The sequence below is a fragment of the Ochlerotatus camptorhynchus genome, unplaced genomic scaffold (assembly GCF_037179485.1).
Source record: "Ochlerotatus camptorhynchus isolate MF236.1 unplaced genomic scaffold, CSIRO-AGI_Acam_v1.1 ptg000220l, whole genome shotgun sequence".
NCBI classification, from domain to species: domain Eukaryota; kingdom Metazoa; phylum Arthropoda; class Insecta; order Diptera; family Culicidae; genus Ochlerotatus; species Ochlerotatus camptorhynchus.
In genome coordinates, this window is record NW_027040710.1 from 1,601,071 (window position 1) to 1,625,370 (window position 24,300).

The window sequence follows — 24,300 nt, forward strand, 5'->3', positions numbered from 1 at the left end:
AATGTGTACCCATCCTGCATAAGGGCAAAATAAAAAAAATAAAATAGCGTAAAAACATAATTGAGTGCTATCTGATTACAATTTAATTACCGATGGTCATAGCCTACTTGGATGCCACACTTGTATTTGCGTCGAATCAATTTTTTCATTAGTCTTGATATCAAAAAACATAATTTTGCACTAACTTTCGAAAGTTTCCGAAACATAGGGATGTGATTTTTGAAAAGCTGATAAAGATTCCAAATGCCAAATCTAAAGAAAAAATATCGTTTTTATACATCATCTTTTTTTTTTTTTATTAATTACTTTATTTGTACAGGCTCAATCGAATAAACTTTACAGAGCCGAGTTATCACTTTTGTTATACATTATTGATTTCTTATATTTAAAGTTAAAGGAGCTGGACCGGATACTCGCGGGTTGTCTCGAGGTTAGTGGGGATTTACAATTTTTTTGGATGGGAAAAGGGAGAGGGAGGTTTGAAATGTGGTTTACGATACAAATGTTTAATTAATCCTAAAACATGAACTAATTTCTATGTACATCATCTGAAAGAGCTTTGTTTTTTTCGATCCCACACACTTTTATCTCGAGTTTTAAATCAAGATTTAATGCTTATCTTACTTCACTGTTTGACACTCAACAATCAAATTGACAGCTCGCTCCCATACAAAGTCCCACCGAGGGGCGCTAAGATGGTGATTTTCGCGAATTTAATCGCTCTATTTAAAATTGTTAGAAGACACGGTTTTTCGAAGGTGCCGTCAACGCCATTGAATTAGAGTGTGAGCACCGGAATGATGATTCGCAGCAGTGGTAGAAGAGCTCTTCGCAATGCGCCGTGGTATGAGAGGTCTCTTTTGTTCCCCCGTTGTTTGGATGGAAGATGCACTTTGACGTCAAACTCCGTCATTCGTTTGATCGGTCTTTGTCATGAAGCAGGATCTAAACTCCATTGATGATGATGATATTAAACTTCTTTCGGTTGCTCTGCTACAGTCAACTCTCCATAACTTTATGATCCCTTCAATATCAATGTATAAATTTCATTATTATATATGAAATTTAATAAATTCATGTTGATCTTCGTCAACAATTTGGACTTTTACATCAACACATGTCAAGCAGCTAAACTTGGTGAGTTCGTTCCATTTGGTAAATGTTTATCTTTTCAAACCAGTAACGTTGGGAGATAACTTTTTTGTGGTGCGTTACTGGTATAAGATCTACCACCGAACACTAGCCGTGACAAATTCAATCTAGGGAATCAGGATTTTCCAATTATCAAAGGATAACATTTTATTCCTTGTTACTTTTTATAACTTGAAAAAAGTGACAAGACTCGGGTAGTGACCACCGCAGTTATGCATTTCTATATTGTATATTTCAAATCAAAAATATTGTTTATGTTCATAGATTTCACATAATCCTTTTCCCTTTGTCCTTTTCCTTTTCCTTTCCCTCTTCTCTTTTCAGAAAGCGAGTAGGGTAGATCGCTACTTCGTCGTAATCGTTCTATCGATCAATAATATGTTTCTTCCGATGCGTTAGTTTATTAGCTACTACATAAACCCGGTTAGAGCGCATGGTATGAATATATACGCTCATTGTTCTCAAAACAAAAGAAGCGCTCCCTGCGAACCCTCTTTTTCTACGTTCATCCGTAGGACGAAGAAAATCTAATGGCGTTTCAATGCGTTAGGACGGAATTGAAACTCGTAGAACGAATTTAGAATCAAGAAGCAGTATTAGATTTTAAACGATATCTCAACAATTTGTGGCTTTTATCAAATCCAACGGTACGTCTGGAAAGGTGAATAAATTTAGAAGTCATCATATCATAAAAATTCCATTTTTAGTTTAAACTCGTTCAGGGAAGAGAGGTAAAGTCCGCGTTGTGCTTAGTAGGACGGAAATTAGATCAAAAACTCTAATGGCGCTATAGCCATAAGTCATAAAAGGCTAGGACAAGAGTTGGTGCTCATTTCCCAACCGTCAGAAGAAAATGGAGCATCACTTAACCTTTCTAGCTTTGATGCTTCCAGTATCAAAAGACAATAACCGTATCTTAGATATCACTCTGTATCACATAAGTATTCCATATTAAAGGGACTCCCTTCTGGAGCCTCCCCCTCCGGACACTTTTTTTCAATTTTTTAATTCTGTAATTTGGGGAAACCCGTTCAGAGGTTCCCGGAGATGAACCAGCGTCTGGCTGAAAATCTCCTTAATAAAAACAACCAACCAACAAATCAACCAACCATATATCAATACAAGGGACCTGAGCAGGAGAATCGCTGTATTAAAAGTTCTTCATATCATCCTGGAGGTTATAGCTTGAAGTGCTCACGGTGTCTCTGGTAGAAAACATTAATAAAAAAAATCAGTATAGCTAAAATACTCACCAAACGAAAGCTTATGCTCTCCCCTTTCAAATGAGACTAACCTCGAAATGTTCTATCGGGGGGTCTAGAACATTTTTTTTCAAAACATTACATTTAAAAATGTATCCTTTGTGATTTGAATCTTATGGATATCGCATTAGCCATTTCTACGGTTATCTAGGTAGCCATGACAAATATTTAGATTTTTTTTTAAATTTGTGATCTTAAAAAAGGAATGTTTTAGTTAATATTAATTTTTATTCATTGAATTCAATTGTGAACAAGGATTGTTTAAAATATAACTAAAAATAATTAAAAGTTTACAAATGTCCACTATTGTACATCACTACAGCACGAAGAAGCTGCCGATCATATACTTCAGAGGTTTCTGGGGCCTTGACACGATTCCAAACAATTTGAAAATCGAAATGTACAGTTTCACTGGCTTGCTCTCCATATTTGCTCAAACCACTTCCAGTGATTTTACAAAATTCTGGGACATGGTATCGCAAAATATGGAATTTGGAGCTATTGGGTAAGCTGGCTGCAATCCACGTCCTAGAAAAGTTCTCAACCTTTTCTACGTAATCTTCACATAGATTTTTTTTGAAAACAACCCTTGTAGACAAGATCAAATTGCAATATAATTAGCATTATAAAACGATAATTGAAATAACGATAAGATTACTTGCAGTTCTTAACAACTTCAAGGTTCCATCAGATTGCAAAACATGTCGATTTTGCAGCAGTTTGTGGCAATTCCGTCCGGTGAATCCGTATTTGCTGTGACGTTGGCAGCTACTGATACTTGCCCAATCCATAGCAGTGTCTGAATCAATGGATTCCAAATTCTTGTAGATTGCATTTATAATTCCAAGCGTAATGTGTAAGGAAGACGGTGGACAGAGGGTTATGATTTGGTCGTCAGATGATCACAGCAATGGCTCATCAATACAATTGAAAAAGTTTCTCGCCAGTTTATTTGCGGACCCCTGGCTTTTCCATGCCGCTGACATCTCACGAATATGTCCGAGAGTTCGAGGCTGTGCAGCTGTATTGCAAAGATTATTCTTCGGTGCGGTGCAATAAGGACAAGGAATTGTCGAGCTGTGTCCCATTATTCCACTAAGGAGGTTGACAATCTTCCAATCCCCGGCAACAAAGCACTTGAAATTGTTCAGGTGCAAGAGTGTACTCCATATATTTGCGATATTAGCATATTTCTCGGGGACTCCAGAAGCAACTGCTAACAGTAATAGCATTTTTACACCAGTATCCTTGCAATGGCCTCGTGTTTCATTCAACTTGGAGTTCGTGGTTTGAGATCTTTCGATAATGGACAGAGTCACTTTAAAAGAACCGCCCCCTCCGTCAACACCGATTTTACAGAACGAGCTTGTCAAATCAACGCCTCTTTTGGATATAGCATGCTCTACCAATCCTTGCACGTCGTTACAATAGACCACTGGCTTCAAAACCATTTCTTCACTATCGTTCAAATAGAATGGTAATTCAGCTACCTCGAAAAAACGCTGGAGTGATTGGTTTAGGATTGTTATTTTGGAAGAGACGTTGGGGGCGATTCGAATGTCTAAGCCCCTTAGACAGGTGCTCAGTTGTAATGTCCGTCTGGTACTCAAATCGCAAGTTTTTTTTTATCAAAAACATCGTCAGCGGACAGATGTGGTTTCCTTTTCACCTGAATACCAGTAGTAGTGGATTTCCAGCTGGATGGTAGTCCGTGTAGATTAGAGAGCTTTACCTGACCATCTCCATCCGTGGGTTTGTCCCTCATATACTTCGCAACGACAGGGTCTCCAGCATCTTGAGCGTTCTGGACAATCCCGAGCAAATTGCGCTTCGCTACAGTATTCGTACATGTATGTCGTTTACCTTTTGCCATTTCCGAATAGCAATATGGACACAAACTCAAGGAGCTGGGTCTGCCACGTTTCCCCTTGGATTTAGGTGAAATTGTCACTTTTGCAGCAATGCATATCTCGCATGCGCAAATATCAGCGCTTCGAGTGGCAAGTTTTAAATTGTACTTATACTTGTACAGCGTGGTATTATCAGAATTATTCTGATTACTATTCGAATAAACTGTAAACGAACATGCTCGACAAATTTTTGTAGGATAATACCAACCTATCGATCTAACATCGTGAAGAAAGTGTTGTTCGATAACATCAACCACCTTTGTTGATAGTAGTTGAAGATGCAGCTTCTTCAAGCACAGTATGCACACCACCAAACGATTTTCTTCGTGACTTTTCGGTTTCATGTTTAAGTTTTGCTGTTAGAATTATATGTGTATATAGATAAACGTTTGAATATTTTTTAATTAGATAGAGCCATACCTTTTTTCAGCAAATCAAAACGATGACACAAAACAACAAAAGTTCACTTTTTCACAAGAAACAAATACCAGTTGGTTCACAATACCACGTGCGCAGAATGCATATGACAGATAGGCTTTTAGAGTCATGACCTGCTACGATCAAATTGTATCCAAATCATAAGTTCCACTGATTTTTTTCAAATCAAAGGATGATGAACCAGCGTCTGGCTGAAAATCTCCTTAATAAAGACAACCAACCAACAAACCAACCAACCATATATCAATACAGCAGGAGAATCGCTGTATTAAAAGTTCTTCATATCATCCTGGAGGTTATAGCTTGAAATGCTATACGCCAAACAACATTTTGTAGGTTACTAAAAAACATTACTAAAATGTTTATCATTGTCCAAATCGTCCTGGAGATCTTGAGTAACGAAGGATCACTTGAAACGAGAGCAGAAATTTTCCCTCGAGATTGAGAAACGAGTTTACAAGGATTTGGAGCAGATGTGCGCGGATTAGTAGTGGAAGTTTGGTATATGTGAATGGAAGAAGTGTATAGAAATCAGACTGGTGAAAGTGGGCGGTTAACATTACATTATGTTTGGAGAGCTAAGGGGCCTCCCTTAGCTCAGTCGGTAAAGGCACAGCTTTAAAGCAAGACCATGCTGGAGGTGGCTGGGTTCGATTCCCGGTCCGGTCTAGGAATTTTTCGGGTTGGAAAATTTGTCGACTTCCTTGGGCATAGAAGTATGATTGGATTTGCCAAACAATTATACCAATGCAAAAATGGTACAGGGATCGAAAGCTCTCAATTAATAACTGTTGAAGTGCATCTATAGAACACTAAGTTGAGAGCACGCAATAAGCTGATATGCGATGTGCAATAAGCTTGAAATGCGAAGAATAAGAAGAAGAAGATGTTTGGAGAAGAACAGTATCTGGCTTAAAATTTGGTGACATCCATCCACTTAGTAAAAATTAAACTTATTCCAATATATAACATAGAATGCAAATATAAATGCAACAATATTCAAAAACTAAATACGACAGAGAATGGTTTGCTGGCTGTTAGCGCGGATATTGTGGGTTTCCCAGGTACCCTCTTCAAGCTTCAGTTGGTTGCTGTGGCTCTCTGAATAGATAGTGCGAATAAGGGCGTCGATGTGATGTGTTGCTGTATCTGTTGTGGACATACATCCTTTTACTAAAACTTGTTAAGGACGCCTTGTTATCCTTTGTAAAGTACTGATATTCAAGACATAAAGGGAACCATTACGAAGCATTAAATTTGATCAATTTATTCGCAGTTCTATTTGCCCAACGCTCCCAGCTGGGTGAGGGGTAGAAGATGAAACACACACATTCTCAAAATTGTCCTGGAGATATTTTAAAACTTGATCAAAATCTTGTTCGATTTCCACTCATAATTTTTGAGCATTTTGTGCTTCACTGCGACTCAGAACAGTATTTAATATTAATAATTGTGTTAAAACAAAATTGTTGGATTATCCAAATCATCCCGGATATTTGTTCTTGAAGTTCTGCAAACTCAACAAGGTATACGATGATTCGACTTAATGATATAATGGGTAAAATACATGGAGTTTAGATCTTTATTTTTTATATAGTCACTTTAACACTTTTGGATCATTCGTGACATATCCCGATTAGATTTGAACTCATGACTTTGGTGTGAGAGGTCCAATATTTATGTTTTACAGACTAGCCAAGGTCTTCTTAGATGTCATGACTAATCTTGTGTACCTTAATTGATTTTTTTGTTATAGTCACTTTATCGCACTTGGGTCATTCGTGACTTGTCTTGGGGTGAGAATTGAACTCGTGACTTTGGCGTGAGAGGTATGGATGCTAACCAATACGCCGGGGTCACCCCGCCCTTAATTAATTGATTAACTAATTATTTATTTATCTCTGGACCGATCATCTAATGATTTTTTTTTGTTCGTTGATTGTGTCCAGTATCGAACATTTATATGCCAGGCATGATCGGGCATGCAAGGAGTTTGAAATCGGACTTTTTTTTCTTATTGGCATGAATCTGCTTCTTCATCTTCAAGTAGCTTCGTAACAGGATATGTCTTGCTCAGGTATTATACTAGAACTACTTTACTCGGAAAACTGTGGCAAAATAATTCAAACACATTTCTAAAAATTTACTCTTTACGTGTGCAAACAGATTGCGCGTGAGAGAAAAGAATAGAGTTTTTTGTAATTTTAAGGATTTTAGATACTTTTTCCAGCCATAGTATGAAGCTTGTAAATAGTTGTGTAAACAAGAGAATATAATTATGTATATGATATAAAATTGATTGATTCTAAGCAACAAAATTGATTGATTCCAAATAATATTGCATGTTTTATAAAGGTTTAAAGGATCCTTCGAGACCAAATTACGGTCTACAAGACCTAAAACCGAAATCCTAAATTGTTACTTGGGATGCATATATATTATTTTCTGACATCCAGGTTTTTTCCCGGTTTTCCCGGTTGGATGGACACCCTCCAATGGGTAAAATGGGTACATGTTCAAGTATTTTTGTTTTAAAGTATATACAAATATCATCTTAGGATTTGAAATTTCATCCATTTTCGATTTCAAGCAGCCATGGACGTGAAAATGGAGCATGGCATACATCTGTATAAATTCGTGTGTTATCCTTTAGGGACTGAAATCTCTTCGAAAGAATGAAACATTTGTTTTTCGCATCATTATAGACGTAAAAAGGAACCATGCGTGGAAAATCCATTCAATATAAGAGCTTAGACGCACCGCCAGGACTTCAAAAGTGCTGGAACTAAAACAGGGAGAGATATTTGAATTAAAGTATACTATGTTGAAGGTTGTTTCTGAAATATACTGATATCACAAATTATTGAACGCTTGCATTGTTATGACCATTTTTAAAAGTAAGAATTTCATGAAAATTTTGAGGAATTAATTTCAAGGAGCATTGAAAAAGAATTCTGAAGAAAGTTAAAAATTGAAAAAAAAATCCATGGAAATTATGTTCTGGAGATACTTGAAAACCATTTCAGAGGCAGCCGAGAAATTGCGGTGGATAGACAGCTCTATCCACCGTGCTGTTCGGGGGATTGCTGTACCAAAATAAATTTAACATAACACATAAGTACAGGGCTGGTAGCGATCACTGCTGTCAAAAATAGTGATTTTAGTGACCATGTTGAAGAAATAAGTGACCAAATAGTGACTTGTAGTTGTGAAAATAGTAACTAAAAAGTGACCTAAGAGAAGAAAAGTAGTCATTATGATGGAACACCAAATAAATGTTTAATGTTTTAGACATAGTCAATTAGTATTTCATAAACACTTATGTATGATATGAAGCTTTAAAGTGAAAAATTCAATACAAAGTTTTGGTCCAAACCCACGGTATAAGCCGTCTACTTACTGCAAAACCCTGGAAAACTGAGAATCTTAATGAAATTTTATTTTTCCTTAAAATACCTGGAAGTCTCAGAGAATTTAATAATCTTCTTACTAAGGATATTTTGAATAAAATAATGAATTTTAAAATATAAGCTTTTATTTTTCTCGTTATTTTCATTCACACTTTGTACTTCATAGATCCACAGTGGGTTAATCTTCAGTAACAAATAAATTAAAAAAATAGATCCAAGCATGTGTTTTTTTTTTTTTAGTTTTAGAACATGCATATTTCCTAGAAATTTGAAATTTGAACTAGCTCTGGACTTAAAGGCTGTAATACTTCAAGAAATTTTCAAGAATCTGGAGTCAAAATACATGCACAGTTTTTAATTTTATTATACTTTCTAAGGACCTCATTCCAAGAGAGTTCTGGGGAAAAAAATCTTTCAGAAAAACATAATGCTTTCAAGGTAGTTTTGAGGAATTTTCAATTTCATGTGAAGATTTGAGTATCTTTTCCAGAAACCCTGTATTGAAATAAAAGTTAATTTTAATGAAAACTTTTAGGGATTTCTGATGAGCACAACTCCTGTGAACTTCAGAGGAAAATTCCAAGGCCATTCTGAGGATAATTTTATAAAATTTGTGGGAGAAAAATAATCCGGAGCATAAGCCCTTAGATTTTTTTGAAAATATTAAAAGGAGGATTACAATTAAATCTAAAAATAACTTCAGGACATTTTCAAAGGAATTGGGAAAATAAATTCAGGAGTTTGCCAAAAATAATTATTAGAAGAAAGTAGTCTTTTAAAGTGAGTAGAATTCTAAGGGAAGGAGTTAGATTCAAAAGAAAATCAGAAACAAATTCATTTGATATTGGGAGAATCTTCCAAAGAGTTTCTTATTGTGAATAATTTCAATGTAATTCTAAGGAAAATTCATCAAGACTTCATCGAAATCTTGAGGAATATTTCAATGGAAATCTCCGTTAAATATGAAAAGGACAATTCTGAGGTCTTCAGAACTACTAGAAAGTTCCCACATTTTTCCTGAAGTTAATGAAACTGCCTTGAAATTCTTTTGTAGTTTGAGAAACAAGCCTGATACTCATAATACTTCTCAACAAATTCAACTTCCCTGAACTGTATAAGACTTCCTAAAGTTCTCTAAACTTCTTTAAAATTGATTTGACTTTTCTAATGTTAACGGAACTATACTGAGGACCCTTGTTCCTTTCTGGAATTCTCAAAACTTTCTAAAGTTTTTGCAGTTCTCATGAAGCATGTTGTACTGCGCTGAATTTAATTGAACCGTCCTAAAAATGTTTAAGCTTTAGTGAACTTCTGAACTTATGCGAAGACCTCAATTAACTTTTAAACTCCATACATTTCTATGAAGTTCTCGAAATATTTCTGAAGACCACTGTCCTTTAGAGAAGTTTTCTAAATTTCTGAAACTTGTGTGCTCCCGCAATTTTCAAGGAATTAGAACGAAATATTTAACATAGTTCTATGATTTTCACTGGATTTTTTCTGAAGCTCATAAAACTTCCCTTAAATTATAGACACTAATTTAAAACTTCTTCAATTGTCTAGACTTTCTTGGTGTTAATAAAACTGCCTTAACGATTACTGAATTTCTTTAAAGTTCTCTAGACTGCCCTGAATTTATCAGTATTTTTTAAGAACCCGCAACTATACTGAAATTAATTGATTTACCTTGAAGTTTCGACAATTTTCTTAAGTATTATAACCATTATAAACGCTCACTTATTTTCCCAGAACTTATCTATGCTTATCAGATGTTCTCCAAATTTGTTTAAAAAACCCGCAAATTTTCTGATATACAGTTATGTACGGACCTGGCCACCACTGCTAGCAACCCAAACCCCATCCAACAGAGACACCCAGTATCAACCAACAAGAAGCTGACGCAGCACAGCACATCCGGCCGTTCACCTGATCCATCGCACCAGCTACCCACGAGGCGCCAACCGGCGGGCACCGAGGCACCAGACGACGAGTCAGCAGTCATCAAGCACCTATGGCCAGTACGTGGACATGTCGTCTTGCTTAGATAGCACCTTCTAGTTAGGACCTTACGAGGTAGTTAGGTTCAGTAGGCAGTCAGGGAATTTCAGTCTTAATTCAATCGTGTAACAGTGAACTTCGCAAATAAATCTGTCCTCTAGGACTAAGTGAATCTTTTTTAAAAAGTTACTTATGTGAAACCATCCATAATTATACATTCATAACTCCCTGACTTATGACGTTTTGGGATCAATCATAGAATTATTCTTGGAATACCCCATAATTCCACGGAACTCCTTGTAAGTCGCTGCAAATTTGCTTAAGTAAATGGGATTATTCTGAAGCTTTCTGATCGTCATCGAAGTACTCGGAACTTCGCTGAATATCATGAAACTATCTTAAAATATTTAAATTTTTTAGAAGTTCTCTGGAATTCCTATAAGATATCGCTGCTTGCTAAAAATTCTCGCATTTTTTTTAATTAATGGAACTTCGTTGATGTTCTCTAATCAACTTAGCTAAATTTTCTTTTTTTTTATGTTATTGAAATCTCCATCCTTAAAATACTCACACGTTTTCCAGATGTTAATATAATTTTTATCACGTTCCAGAAATTCTCTCAGAGCTTTGTTGAAGTTCCCGGAAATTTCCAAAGTTTCTCGAAACTTCTTTAAGGTTTCTACAATTTCTTTAAAATTATTTGAACTGCCCTTTGATTCTCTGATCTGTTTGATGTTCTCTAAGCTTCTCTAAAGCTCTCAATTCTATTGAAGATCTCGGAAATAAATGGAACACCTTTAAATTTCCCTGGAATTCTCAAGACCTCTGGGTAGTTCCTGAAATATTTCTGAAATTTTCATAAATTCTCTAAAGGTCTCTGTACTTCCTTGAAATTCTCGGCACATCTTAAGGGTTCTCGATTTTTTTTCAGCTCATAATGGAACTATCCTGAATTTTTCTAAATTTACTATTTAAGATCTTTAAATTACTCCAAAAGTCTTAACTAAACTTACGGGAACTGATCTTAAGATCTAAAATTCCTCAAAGAACTCTAAATCTAGCTTTTCTAATGTGCTTAGAACTTCTTTAAAAAATTGCACAATAACCGTCAAGTTTTCTATATTTCTTAAGTTCACTTAACACCTGTGAAGTTCTCTGAAATTCTAGGAACTTCATAAAAGTTTCTGAAAATTTTTGGATGCTAAAAAGAACCGCTTTAAGGTTTTTAAAGCATCCAGAAAGTTTCCCATTCTTTCAGCATGTTAAATTTCTCTATGTTAACGCAGTTTTTTGACGTAGGACTACGTCTGTGATTTCTATATGGGGGTGAAAACCAAAAATGTAATATGTAACAAAATTATGAAAGATTTTGAACGTTAATAACTCAGCTGCCCATGGACCAATTTCAATAATTTTATCACCAATCGATCAGATATATTTCCACGCATCTGTTAAATTGAAGACTTTATCATTTTTCAAAATGTCACTATTGAAAATTGCACTGCTTTGATAATTAAAATTATCACCGATTGCCTGCAAAAAGCGGTTCCCCTAACACAGATTTCAAAGTTAAATTCCATCCGGTCTCGCCAAACGGTGTTTATTCAATCACCGCGTGGTGAGTGGTGGTGTTCTCCAGTACACAATGAAAGGCTCCCTGCAAGCAGCTAGCTACCAAGGCTGGCCTCAACCGCTGATCGGATTCAGTTCCAATCACCATATGTGGTGGAGTCCGGTCGGCGCGTGGCGTTGAACATTGTTCTCCAGTGCACAACGAAAGGCTGCCTGCAAGCTGCACCGCTTATTATTGGAATCAGTAGCTCTTCGTGAGTCACTGTGGGCCATCTATGTCAAGCGCGTCATACTAAAGACTATAAACAGAGAGAACTCCGCCCAAATTCCTATTCCTACACAAAACACAAGCTCCAGTTTCTGCAGTTAACAAATCAGATTTATTATATAAGACCACGTAGTCCTACGTCACCATTGCGTACAACCCCATAGAGCTGTCCCTTGTAGTTTTTTATGGAGCTTCACTGAAATTCTCAGCATTCCCTTTCATTCCTCAGAACTTTTCTGAAGTTCCTACAATTTTTGTGAAGTTAATGCCATGAAGGTTGCTTATCTTTCATAAAGTTAATTGCGAAATTGAAATAAATCTTTTTTTTTTTTCTTAATTCTGGCACTTTGAAAATTTGCAATATCTCTTTAAACTTGTACATTGAATGCGAAAATTCAAGACATTGAATATTTTTAGATCATGGACATTGTCCAAGGATTTTAGTTGAAAGATACACGACAGATATTAAGTGGTATGTAAAATTCATCTGTTAAAAATACTACTCAAACCTATACTGCCGCTCATGGCAAATCCGTCCCATGGCAAAAATCAGCGGCCGAGAAAAACGTGATTAAAGTTCGCTTCTCACCATTGCTTGTTATGTAATGGGACAACCCGTTTGGCTATTTTTCCAAACTTATCCAGAACTAAGTTGTTGAGTTCATCTAGTATTATGAAAATATACGTGATTAGCTATTGAAAAAATCCGTTTTGACAAAAACGTATATGGGACCGACTTGCGATGAGCGGCAGTATAGCTTGTTGTTATTATGAACATGACTCATCACTTTACTGCTGCAGTGCTTAGAACTGGAAAAGGATATGAAGAAAATGATTCACGGACATTTGGGAGAACCTGCATGTTAATTGGAAAAGAACGCGTGCTCATTACAAATTAGCTATGGTCATCTTCACCCAGAAGTCAAGACATACTTCAGAGAGAGAGAGAGAGAGAGGGATCGAGAGCGAAGACTAGATACCCCAATCACTGTTTTTATTATTTCTCATGATCGATCAATGAGCACGTGTTGCCTGGATTGAATGTGGAAAAACGGGTTTTTTTGCCATTTCATTAGGTCGTTTGAAATGTTCTCCGTCGTTTGTACCACTGACTGACAATTTGAGATCGAAGTGTTATCGAAAGAGGTTGACGATGAAAACCTAATTGTGACGGAAATTGGCGCAAAGTTAAATTTCTAAACAGCCTTTAGCAAAATTGCATTTACTGCAATCACCAAATTCGATTGGCATAGCTTCTTTTTGATGCTGGATTTTTCGTTTTCAGTTTTCATCTTTTTAAATTAAGGTAGGAAAGGTGTAGCACTCGTTTTGATGTGTTTTTCCTCAGCTCGGATTCAAGAACGGAACCACAAAAATCACATAAGTAAAAGCAGAAGCGCGATTATGGCGGCAAAACAACGGCAACGTAAGAACTTAGTCTTCTCTCCTCATTCTTTTCATCGTCGTCGTCATCATCGTCGTCCTTATCGTCTTCGTCGTTCCCCCGAGTTTTTGAAAGTGGTGCGAGAGACCGATTTTTTCTAATTCTGAATCAACGAATTTCTCGTAGAAAATGTTCTGTTAAGTAGAAGGATCCTGTCCTTAACCTATTCTTCATAGAATCAATGGAATAAACTGAACTGTTTTTTTTAAGACATGTGATATTATTCTATTGAATGAACCTCTTATACTTCTCCCACCAAACACTACATCAGAAACCGGCGGCTGTGAAGAGCGTAGGGTAGAAAACGGATATCGAGCACGCTTCTTCTTATTATTATTTGGCTTTACTACGTCCCTACTGAGACTTTACGCCGGCTCTCAACTAACTATTCTTTGAAACTTCCGCAGTTGCTAATTGATAACTTTCTAAGGCTGTACCATTTTTGCATTCGTATAATTGTGTGGCAAGTACATCAATCATATTCTATGCCCAGGGAATTCAATGAACTTTTCAACCCGAAACCAATTCCTAGACTGGAGATCGAACCCAGCCGTCTCCAGCATGGTCTTGCTTTATAGCTGCGCCTGTCAGTCAGTCGCTACTGAGCTAAGGGAGGACCCAAAAATCGGGCACGGATTCACCGCATTTTGCGATGAGCTTCAATTGCTCTTGTACCCAAAAGGTTCCGGAATGGTGGATGTCATGTGTGTGTAAGGGGAGTTTTTGGGAAAAGCCACTCACGGATGAAAGGAGCAAAATATACTTCGCCGCCACCGTTTCACTTGAACAAGTGGAGGTTATTTCGAACGGTTGAACATGGCACATTGTACAGTAACCCCTTCATATATGCGGTGCGTGGTACTGTCCACTTACCGCTGTTTCTCGGATGTCATTCAACCAATTGATGTGATTTTGTGTAGATAACAAGGTTATGGTTGATCACATACAAAAAAAACAGCGTAATTAGTGGAAGGACAGACAAGAAACAGTGCTGGATGGACGGTACCACCCACCGCATATATGGAGGGGCTACTGTATCCTTTTCCGGCCGCCACGAAAGTGGTTCGCTTTCCATTTCCCTCAAAGTATGTACAATACGAAGTGATGAGCTCTAAGAGCAAGAATCATCGTCGTTCAAGGTGGCACCCGCCACACGAATGAGGTAGTTGTCTTTAAGGCACACTGCCAAAATATGGGAGTTAAACATTTTCCAGCAAAACAATACATTTTCACCGACTCCAGTCGATATTTAGTGTTACAGGCGGTAACACCACCACCACGACCACATTGGTGATGACTAAGACGATGACGGCGCATCGCAAGGTGAAGGAAAGTGCGTTTTATGTTTGTCATACTTGGGGATGGGGAAGCATGGAAAATTCAATCAACTGCGGCGCTACACTGCACGTATGTATAGATTGAACAGTAAACACATACCTAAATGTAGCCCACATATAAACGAGCGATGCGATTAGGAGGGTGAATCCGATGGGAAATGATTTTATGTTATTGATGTACATACTTAAAAGTGATTTTCATTGCCCGCCCTCATTCAGTTGTAAGACAAAAGTTTGAATGATAAAGGGTCGAAAGACAAGAGGTCGATTTACCAAAAATTGAAATGGACAAAAGTTTGAATGAAAACTAGGACAAAAGGTCAAAAAAGACAAATGGTCGGGCAAAAGAGATAAAAGGGCGAAATGACAAAATGTCGAAAAAGTAAGTTAATAAAACCTAGATGCGATTCATCTGAAATACTTAAATCATTTCTCCATCTTGTAATTTACTATTTCTTTGAAACATGTCCCGTTCTTTGACAGATAAAAACCATCAATTCATGATTGAAACTTTCTATTTCATAGTTTATTCTATGTCTATTTTAATCCTTCTTCTTGAACCCATTTTAGTAATCTGTACTTTGTAAACCCGTACAACTATTATGGAAATGATTAAGAACGCACTTCTTTATGCTGCAAATATTTATAGTATTTTCAAAAGCATGAAATCTCCTTGTCGTAATCTACAAATCCCAGTCATTTTTTAACATAAACTGCAGTCACCCTTCATGATTACGATATCTGGTTCATCCAAAAAATCATAAGGGTTCAATCCCAGTCGGACCCTACCTGAGGTAATCCTGCTTGGCCATCGACTTGGAAAATTCCTCTTCGATCCTTCGGATTCTTATAGTAATCTGCTTGGAAGTCGATTTGAAGAAACTTGGTTATACCGCCATGGCGGTTAAGCGCAAAAGAAAAGGGTAATCGCTTGATCCCCCTTCTGATGAAATTCAATTAAGCAATGGCAGATGATGAGAATGATCCATCATCCAGGCAAAATTCCATTCCCGGCTTAGTGCCAAAAAGGAAAAGGTTCCACCTATTGTTGTAACCACTACCGATTTCCATGCTCTTCGCAAGAAACTTTTGAACTTCGTTAAAATTTAAGCTTTCACTTCAAATTGGTCGTTGGGGTGAATGCTGTGTATTGGCTGAAAGCTTGGACGGATTCAAGCGTCTTATCAAGTACCTTACTCAGAAGCAACACACATTTTTTACTTACGACACCAAAACTGAACGTCTATTCAAGATTGTCTTGAAAGGTCTGCCCAGTGATGAATCCCTGGATCAGATCAAAGATTAAATGACTAAAATACTTGGAGTTGAGACGGTCCAAGTTATCAAAATGAAAATGAAATCCCGTCCTGGCGATTCACGCAACGGGATTTTCATTGTTTGTTTTTTTTTTATTTAGTTCACTTCAATTCTAGTCTGGAAAAAGCTCAGAAACTTGGTAAGCAATTTTAGAATCCTAGTCCAATCGAGAATCAGGTTGCTTTGATGATGATTGATGATTCCTCGGGGACTGATTTGGACGAAGCAAGATCTATAACTAACAAGTTTCATAATATGTAAGCTTCAGGTGATGATGGAATTTTCTATATCCTCATCAAAAAAAAACACCCAGATAGCACCATGTCCTTCTTGGTAAAATTATTTGACAGATTTTTCCATTTGGCATACTTTCCTGATAAATGGAAAAATGCAAAAGTTGTTCCAATTTTGAAGCCGAATAAAAATCCAGCTGAAGCTTCTAGCTACCGTCCAATAAGTTTGCTTTCTTCAATAAGTAAACTTTTTGAAAAGATAATTTTAAATAGAATGATGCTTCACATCAACACGAACTCAATTTTTGCAGATGAGCAGTTTGGATTTCGCCATGGGCATTCAACTACTCATCAACTCTTAAGAGTTACCAATTTAATTCGGTCAAACAAATCTGCAGGCTGCTCAACTGCAGTTGCTCTTCTAGACATAGAAAAAGCATTCGACTGTGTTTGGCATGAAGGTTTGATTGCTAAAATGAAAAAGTTCAATTTTTCACTCTACACACTAAGATTTTGTTTTCGTGTTCGGTAAATTTTACCGAAATCAGAACAGTTGAACGTTCGGTAAAACTTTGAGCTTCATTTTAAAGGCTATTGAACTTGAAAATAATTTCAAAACATGTTCAACCTTGCTTAAATGATCAAATCTTGTAATTTTAGTGGAGCTTTAGTTTCAAAGTAGCTGAAAAGCAATTGAATTGAATTCCATAAATTTTACCGAACAGTTCAGCTGTTTAGATTTTGGTAAAAATGACCAAAGTCGGCGATAATTTCTAAGTGTGTATGTTATGAAATTAGTTCAAAATTATTTAACTGACAGAACTCTGCAGGTAAATTATCAAAATTCCAAATCTAATCGACTACCTGTTAGGGCAGGAGTTCCTCAGGGTAGCATTCTTGGGCCTATATTGTATAACATTTTCACTTCGGACCTCCCTGATTTGCCTCAGGGTTGCCACAAATCTTTGTTCGCTGATGACACAGGCATTTCCGCTAAAGGAAGAAGTCTTCGTGTTATTTGCAGCAGACTGCAGAAAAGTTTAGATATTTTCTCTTCTTATTTACAAAAATGGAAGATTTCTCCCAACGCTTCCAAAACTCAACTTATAATATTTCCACATAAGCCTAGAGCTTCCTTTTTCAATCTAGTAGTAGTCACATAGTCACTATGAACGGAGTTCAAAGTGAACCAAGTGAAATATCTTGGATTAGTACTTGACCAAAAATAAACTTTTAAAGATCAGACAAACATATAACAACTTACAGGAACTTAAGTGGTCACACACGTCGTTAATAAATAAAACTAAAATAAGAGGTCCTAAGTGGCTCCCTTGTGGAACTCTCGATGGTATATCAAACACATCGGATCTGGCATCATGAACCTTAACGAAGGCCTTCCTGGAGGTTAAATATGATTTTAAACAGCGAACGACCCAAGACGAAAGACCAAGGCGGCTCAGCTTTGCGATAGCAAGGTCATGAGGAACTTTGTCGAAAGTCTTAGAGAAGTCAATGTTAACGGCGTCTACTTACTGACGCTTTTATATGCTACCAATAAGAGTGTTGGTGTAGGACATCAAGTTGGATATCGTCGAGCGCTTTTTCATGAATCCATGCTGGAACTCCGAGATTATAGATTACCCAGCTGGATACAACGTGTCATGCAGAAGACTTTCAAAAACTTTGAACAAACAATTAAAGATCGAGATAGGTCTGTAGTTTTCCACGCTTTGAATGTTGCCTGACTTCCAGGAATCCTGAAAAACGCCATCCAGGAGTGAACGATTGAAGATAAACATAATGGGTGTGGTCAACGATGATGCACAATTCTTGATGAAAGACGGTGGAATATGATCCGCACCTGGGCCTTTCGATGCATCTACTTAGCAAAGGGCTTTGAAAATTGCGTCATGACTGAAGTTAAGCTGCTGCAGACGAATGTTGTAGTTCGGTAAGGGAACATGCATAAATGACGTAGCATTTGAGGGGGGAGGTGGGGGTTTCAGAGTTTGTGACCGGCCATGTATTGGATATAGCGAAATACGCTACGAGGGGGAGGAGGGGTCTAAAATTGATCAAAAATATGCTACGTCATTTATGGATGCTCCCTAACGAGGAGTTTGATCGAGTTCGAAAACGGTTCGGAAGGAATCAGCGAAGAGGTTTACAGAAGTGGCATCGGTGGAGGAGCTTCGATTACAGTAGGTGAAGTCTGCCGGAATACCAACTGATCTTTTACGAGCAAAACGACGATGGGTTTTCTTTGAAGCCACTCTGGAGGTTATCAATATATTCACGAAAGTGTACTTTATGCAAACTGTTGTACTCGGCTTCTGCAAGCAACGCACCATATTGTTTTCAGCAGTGCTGGAGCGAAAGAAACGTTTACACACACTTAGAAATTATCGCCGACTTCGGTAATTTTTACCGAAATCTGAACAGCTGAACTGTTCGGTAAAATTTATGCAATTCAATTCAATTGCTTTTCAGCTACTAAGAAACTAAATCTCCTCTAAAATTACAAGATTCGATCATTTAAACAAGGTTGAACATGTTTTGAAATTATTTTCAAATTCAATAGCCTTTAAAATGAAGATCAAAGTTTTACCGAACGTTCAGCTGTTCTGATTTTGGTAAAATTTACCGAACACGAAAACAAAATCTTTGTGTGCCTTACGCAGACGGTTAGGCAGATTATGCAATTGCTGATTCCACCACGGTTGTTGGAAATGCATAAAAGGTCTACGAGCCTTTACCAGAACAGTTTCATGACAAAAATTGCCATAGAATACGGACTCGACGGCATCCATGGTAGGTAAGTTAAGTAATTGCACCCAATCCAACGCTGAGATCCTCGCATTAATAGCATCGAAATCACACCACGCGAAATTTTACTCGCTGCATGCTGCTGGATAAGCTGACGAATGGTCACTTGAACGGATATCAACTTTCAAAACTAACGGCTTATGATGGCGATCAACTTTCAAAATGGCAGATGATGGTTCAAACAGCTCAATAACGGGTGGCAACTAAAATTTTGGAATTTTTTCGAGGCCTCTATGCTCAACAACAAACGAGCTCAGAGAGAAATAAGATTGTGTATGTGTTAGCTCTCTCTCTCTCCTCTTTCTGCTAGTATTTTCTGTTTTGTTAATGTTTGCTCAGTTTTGCTCAAAATGCCGTCGAAACAAAAAGTATTTCGCGAGCGCGTTGTACAGTTCTACGAACTGCACAGAAATCTCGGCAAAAAGTATACGGTACAACATTTTAAATGCGAAAATGTTGCGGCTTCGACTGTTTACCATATCCTAAGATCCTTAACAACTGCTCGCAAGCAAGGTAGTGGAAGACCAGCCAAAATTATGGACGCAAAAGGACTTCGTTCTCTTTCTCGTGCCATGGTTCAAGCCCTCTGGTTTGGCAATCAATCAATATGTGTACCAGAACGAATGTTTGAAGAAAATTTTGATCCCGTTTCTACAAAAACATCATGCTGATGGACAATACGTGTTTTGGCCGGATAAAGCGTCATCGCATTACGCCAAAAAAACACAATCGTTCCTGAATACCCATTCGATCCCATTTGTACCCAAAAACCACAACCCGACAAATCTGCCTCAGTGTCGCCCAATCGAAGATTTCTTCGGGGTTTTGAGCTCCTTGGTGTACAAAAATAACTGGAGAGCCACGAATTGCAAACAGTTGATTGGTAGAATCAAGAGATGCATTCGCAAAGTTGACATGAAGACCGTACAATGCTCCTATTCTTACATCAAACGGAAGCTTCGCCGAACATCCGATTACGGACCGTTTTCAAATGTTCACTAATTTTTTTTCAACGATGGACAATGTATCTTTAATTTCAATAAATCAGATCTTCTTTAAGTATGTTTGTCTTTTTTTGACAGCTTGAGAAAGAAATTCCAAAATTTTAGTTGCCACCCGTTAGGATCTGAATCACTGACGAGGACCAGGTCGAGAAATTTATCATTAGCGTTGACCAGATCGCTAATTTGCTGCAGTCCTGCAGATAGTAAGTACTCGACTACAGCATGTTCCTATTCAGATGAAGCATTGAGAGGAAAGAATCCTTGGATATCCTCATCGAATATATCATACAAAGTTACTCGAAAGCCATTTGAGGGGTTTATCAATTTCACTCAATATCTATTGAGGTAATTGCATATTGACTGCATTTCAAATGGAACCGAAATCCAAAATTTCATCAATTTCAGAACACTGGAACTATTTTAAATAGCTATGATTACATTAACAAACATCACCAAGATGCCTCTCGGTGATATTTTGTATGGGAGCGAGCTGTCAATTTGTTAGTTTTGAGTCAAACAGTGGAATTGTTATTTTGCTTTAAATCTTGATTTAAAAATCGAGATGGAAGTAAATGAGATCGAAAAAAATAACATTGTGCTCAGAAAATGAAGCCTTTTCAGATGGTGTGTAGTAACGGATATATTTTTCAAAATTAAAGAACCCAATTTGAGATTTCAAAAGTGCTAAAAACTAATCTAATCACTCAATATAATAAGTAATCATGCAGAACGATAATATCATGAGTTCGTCAATTTTCTATAGTGCAAAAATTCATTTACATATTTACTTTAACTATTTATGTTTGTATTACTTCTGCGTGAAGTTAACGATTTTACATAGTTGAAGATGCTAAGTTTCGAATAAAAGACTTAAAGCGGTCATTTTATACAATATATGAGGAGAAGAAAGTATAGAGTTGAGTGCGGTACAATCGATAGAACTATTTCAAACTCATCATCGGTACATGAGCAAATCGGTGATCATCTATTTTTCACAGTGGTGGTGGGGGGATACCCCTCACCATCCCTCTCCAACTGGGGAGTTTGGTAAAGAGAGATGATCAACCCGATTCGTACCTTCCTCAAAGTTGTCCTTGCTCGCTTTCTACTCTCTATATACAATTTTCACACTGCCGTACTCTAACGGAACTATCAACTCTATACTTTCATCTTCTCATCTATCGTATAAAATGACCACTTTAAGTCTGTAATTTGAATCCTAGCATCTTCAACTATGTACATATTTACGTTTTATTGGATCTATTTTCTCTCGAATTACGGTATTCAAATTAAAATTGCATTCATTCTCTTAAAACCAGAACAAATCAAAAAAAGAATTTTAGAGCTTCAATGTAGACGTCAATTTTTCTTAAGAACATTACTTTGGAAACTCAGAACTAAGCCATTCATCAGTTATCGATGTCCTCAATGACCTTCATTGGCAATTATTCAAAGCTAATTTGCTAAAAGATCTTTTACCTTGAATTGAATAATTGGTGACGAAAAAGCTCAGATATATTATCAGTACAAAATTAAATCAGAAGCTCAGAGCTAAACTTTATGATTGAACCTAAAGTGAAAATAATTTGCTTTAGCTATGGCGATTAGCGGGCAATATAATATAAATATAAGGTTAACTTAGGGCTTCCAAGCTTTATATCAACCGTTTATCAGCATCAAAATGGTCATTAACGGGCTTCTTGGTTACTTGTGGACCACTTTTAGGTCGATTTGGAACTTCAGATTCAACAATGTTCCAAAAACGTAAAAACAATAATATGATTATTTGTGACTGACAACGATAGAGTGAATGGCTACAGAAGAGATTGCCTCGAATTTCAACAGCACCTACCTGTAAACTGCTTGTATCCACCGAGAATCTTATGCTTCCACCATTTAACAATATTTCCAGCCATGATTCGTTCGCCTTTCGCGTGAGCTCACACTAGTGGTAGGTACTTCCTCGGGGTTGACGTCCCTTTCTGCCCTCTCAGCCCGTGTTATCAACCAAACCACCAGTGGAAACACCTTCTTCGCGTCTTTCGCTTTTGCTTCGACTTTTCACACCTCAACGCTGCTTGACCGCCGTTCGCTTCTTAACGGATGATGACCGCCACCTTGGTCGTCGTCGTCGTCGTTGCGGCCAACCACGGCAAACGATTCATTGCGCCTTTCTTCGCTGCGATTCACTTCGCATGATACGGTTTCTTCCGAAAATTGTATCCACACTATTCATTTTCCACTGCCATATTTCCATCGCTTTTCACCGACATTTTTTTGATCAAAACACACGATCTTCTTTTCTTTTGCCTCTGCTTTTTTTCGGAAACTTCCACACCAATAACTTCTCTTTCTTCTATTTTCTCGCCTTTTCCCGATTCTTCCACGGCGCGATATTATTTATTTCGCCTTCTTTCTCCTGCTGCTTCAGGTCGAAAATTCATCATCAACAACAACAACAACAACACCAGCTAGCCTCTGGATGTGGCTGTGCTGCGTATCTTTTCGGATTCTCCGAACTATTTACTACAAACGCCCCGCACTCGCCGCCGTCGTCGTCGTCGTCGTCGTCGTCGCTCTTGTCTATGGTATGTTCCTCAAGCTTCTTCTATAGGTACCACCTCGCTCAGCATGTTTTGTTCAGTGTGTTATTGGTTCCAATCAAGGGGACCGCGCGATACAGCGAGACGTACGAAATGGAACGAGCGCGCGCGGGTGGATAGCTGTCTACGAAGAATTTTCCGTCTTCGCGCTCTCTATTCGCCCCCAGGTTGCGTTGCCGAAAAACACGCAGGCAGGCCAGGTCCAAAAACGATCTCGCGTTCGAGAGAAGACGAAAAAAGTGAAATATTTTTGCCCCCTTATCCACACACAGGCACCGACAAAAAAGCCACACCGACAAATATTATTCTTCCCTGCCTCGTCGCGCCAGTTGCTCCCATACACAACGGGCCCGCCTTCACCCCTGTATATTATTAATTCAGAGAAATTTTTACAACTTTTTGTTTGTGTTGCCTCCGCCACCAGCCAATGCTCCCTCGGTTGGTCGGTTGTGTCGTCTTCTGAACGATGATCTTCGCTCTTTCTACAGCACAACAACAACAACGTCTTCGGCCGTTCCACGTTACACACGAACTTGAGAGATTTTTGTAAACACACACGCTCTCATAAAAGCCTTCGTTGTACAAAAAATATGGTCTCGCTGTGTGCAGACCTCGACAAATTCACGTAGCTGTCAATTTCCATACAAAATACTGCAGCGCTAGTGCAACATCTAAAGGGGCGCGCTCAATTCCCTTAACTATTGTCAATCACTGGGATCCCTAGATCCAATTCTACGGTCTTCCGCAGGATCAGAGCATCACTCGAAAAACTATTTCGCTTTCCAAACACCGCCGATTCGTGCGCTTCAACTTATCACAAAACCATCAACATGGATTCCACCGAAAACAGTCCTTGAAAACACTCCGCTCTAATGTGCACCCAACATAGAATACGACCCTTCTGACAAACTACAATCGTTATCCTTTCTAGCCCTTCGCACTGGGACGAAAGTACAGGGACAAACAAAAGATCGAAATATCCCTATTTGTATTATCTGTACAATCTGTATATATCCTCCAATGGAATATACAACACACGCGCGCTCTCTCTCTGGCGACAGCGATTGTTCCGTCCGAACAAGTGGGTAGTTGAATTGGTACTGAACTGACGACGGGCCAAAGCGGATCGTGAGCGATTCTACTACCATCATCCCAACGAGCCTTTTGGCACAGTGTTAGTGCGAATGGGTGGCAAGCATTGCACGAAAACATTTATGCTCGATCTTCGCCCCGTGTATGAATGGGGTCCACCACTTCCTCGGCGGGTGCGCACGTGTGTGGATGGGAAGTTATGCTGCGGCCTGCCGCCTGTTGGTGTGCGTGAATGTTTTGATGTTGTTTGCCTAGTGGTGGTGGTGGTGGTGGTTCTGGTGGAGGTATGGTTGACTGAGAAGGCTATGAATGAAAGAGGGTGGAAATTGCAGTACTAGATGGTTCCAGCAGATATTCCGTATGTATGGACTGAGGGCAGCGTTGCCAGAACTACTGATACTCCATACCGATAGCGTTGAATGCTGAAAACCAAT

The 24,300-nt window shown here is 38.1% G+C and overlaps 1 protein-coding gene across 1 annotated transcript in view; it reads right to left on the bottom strand.

Moving 5' to 3' along the window:
• Window positions 1–23,862, bottom strand: part of nkd (naked cuticle) — a 202,884-nt gene extending 179,022 nt beyond the window's left edge. The window contains exon 1 of the mRNA XM_065225009.1: window positions 22,024–23,862. Coding sequence (XP_065081081.1) covers window positions 22,024–22,087 — 64 coding nt within the window. The 5' untranslated portion in view covers window positions 22,088–23,862. The remainder of the gene's footprint in view (window positions 1–22,023) is intronic.
• Between the last annotated feature and the right edge of the window lie 438 nt (window positions 23,863–24,300).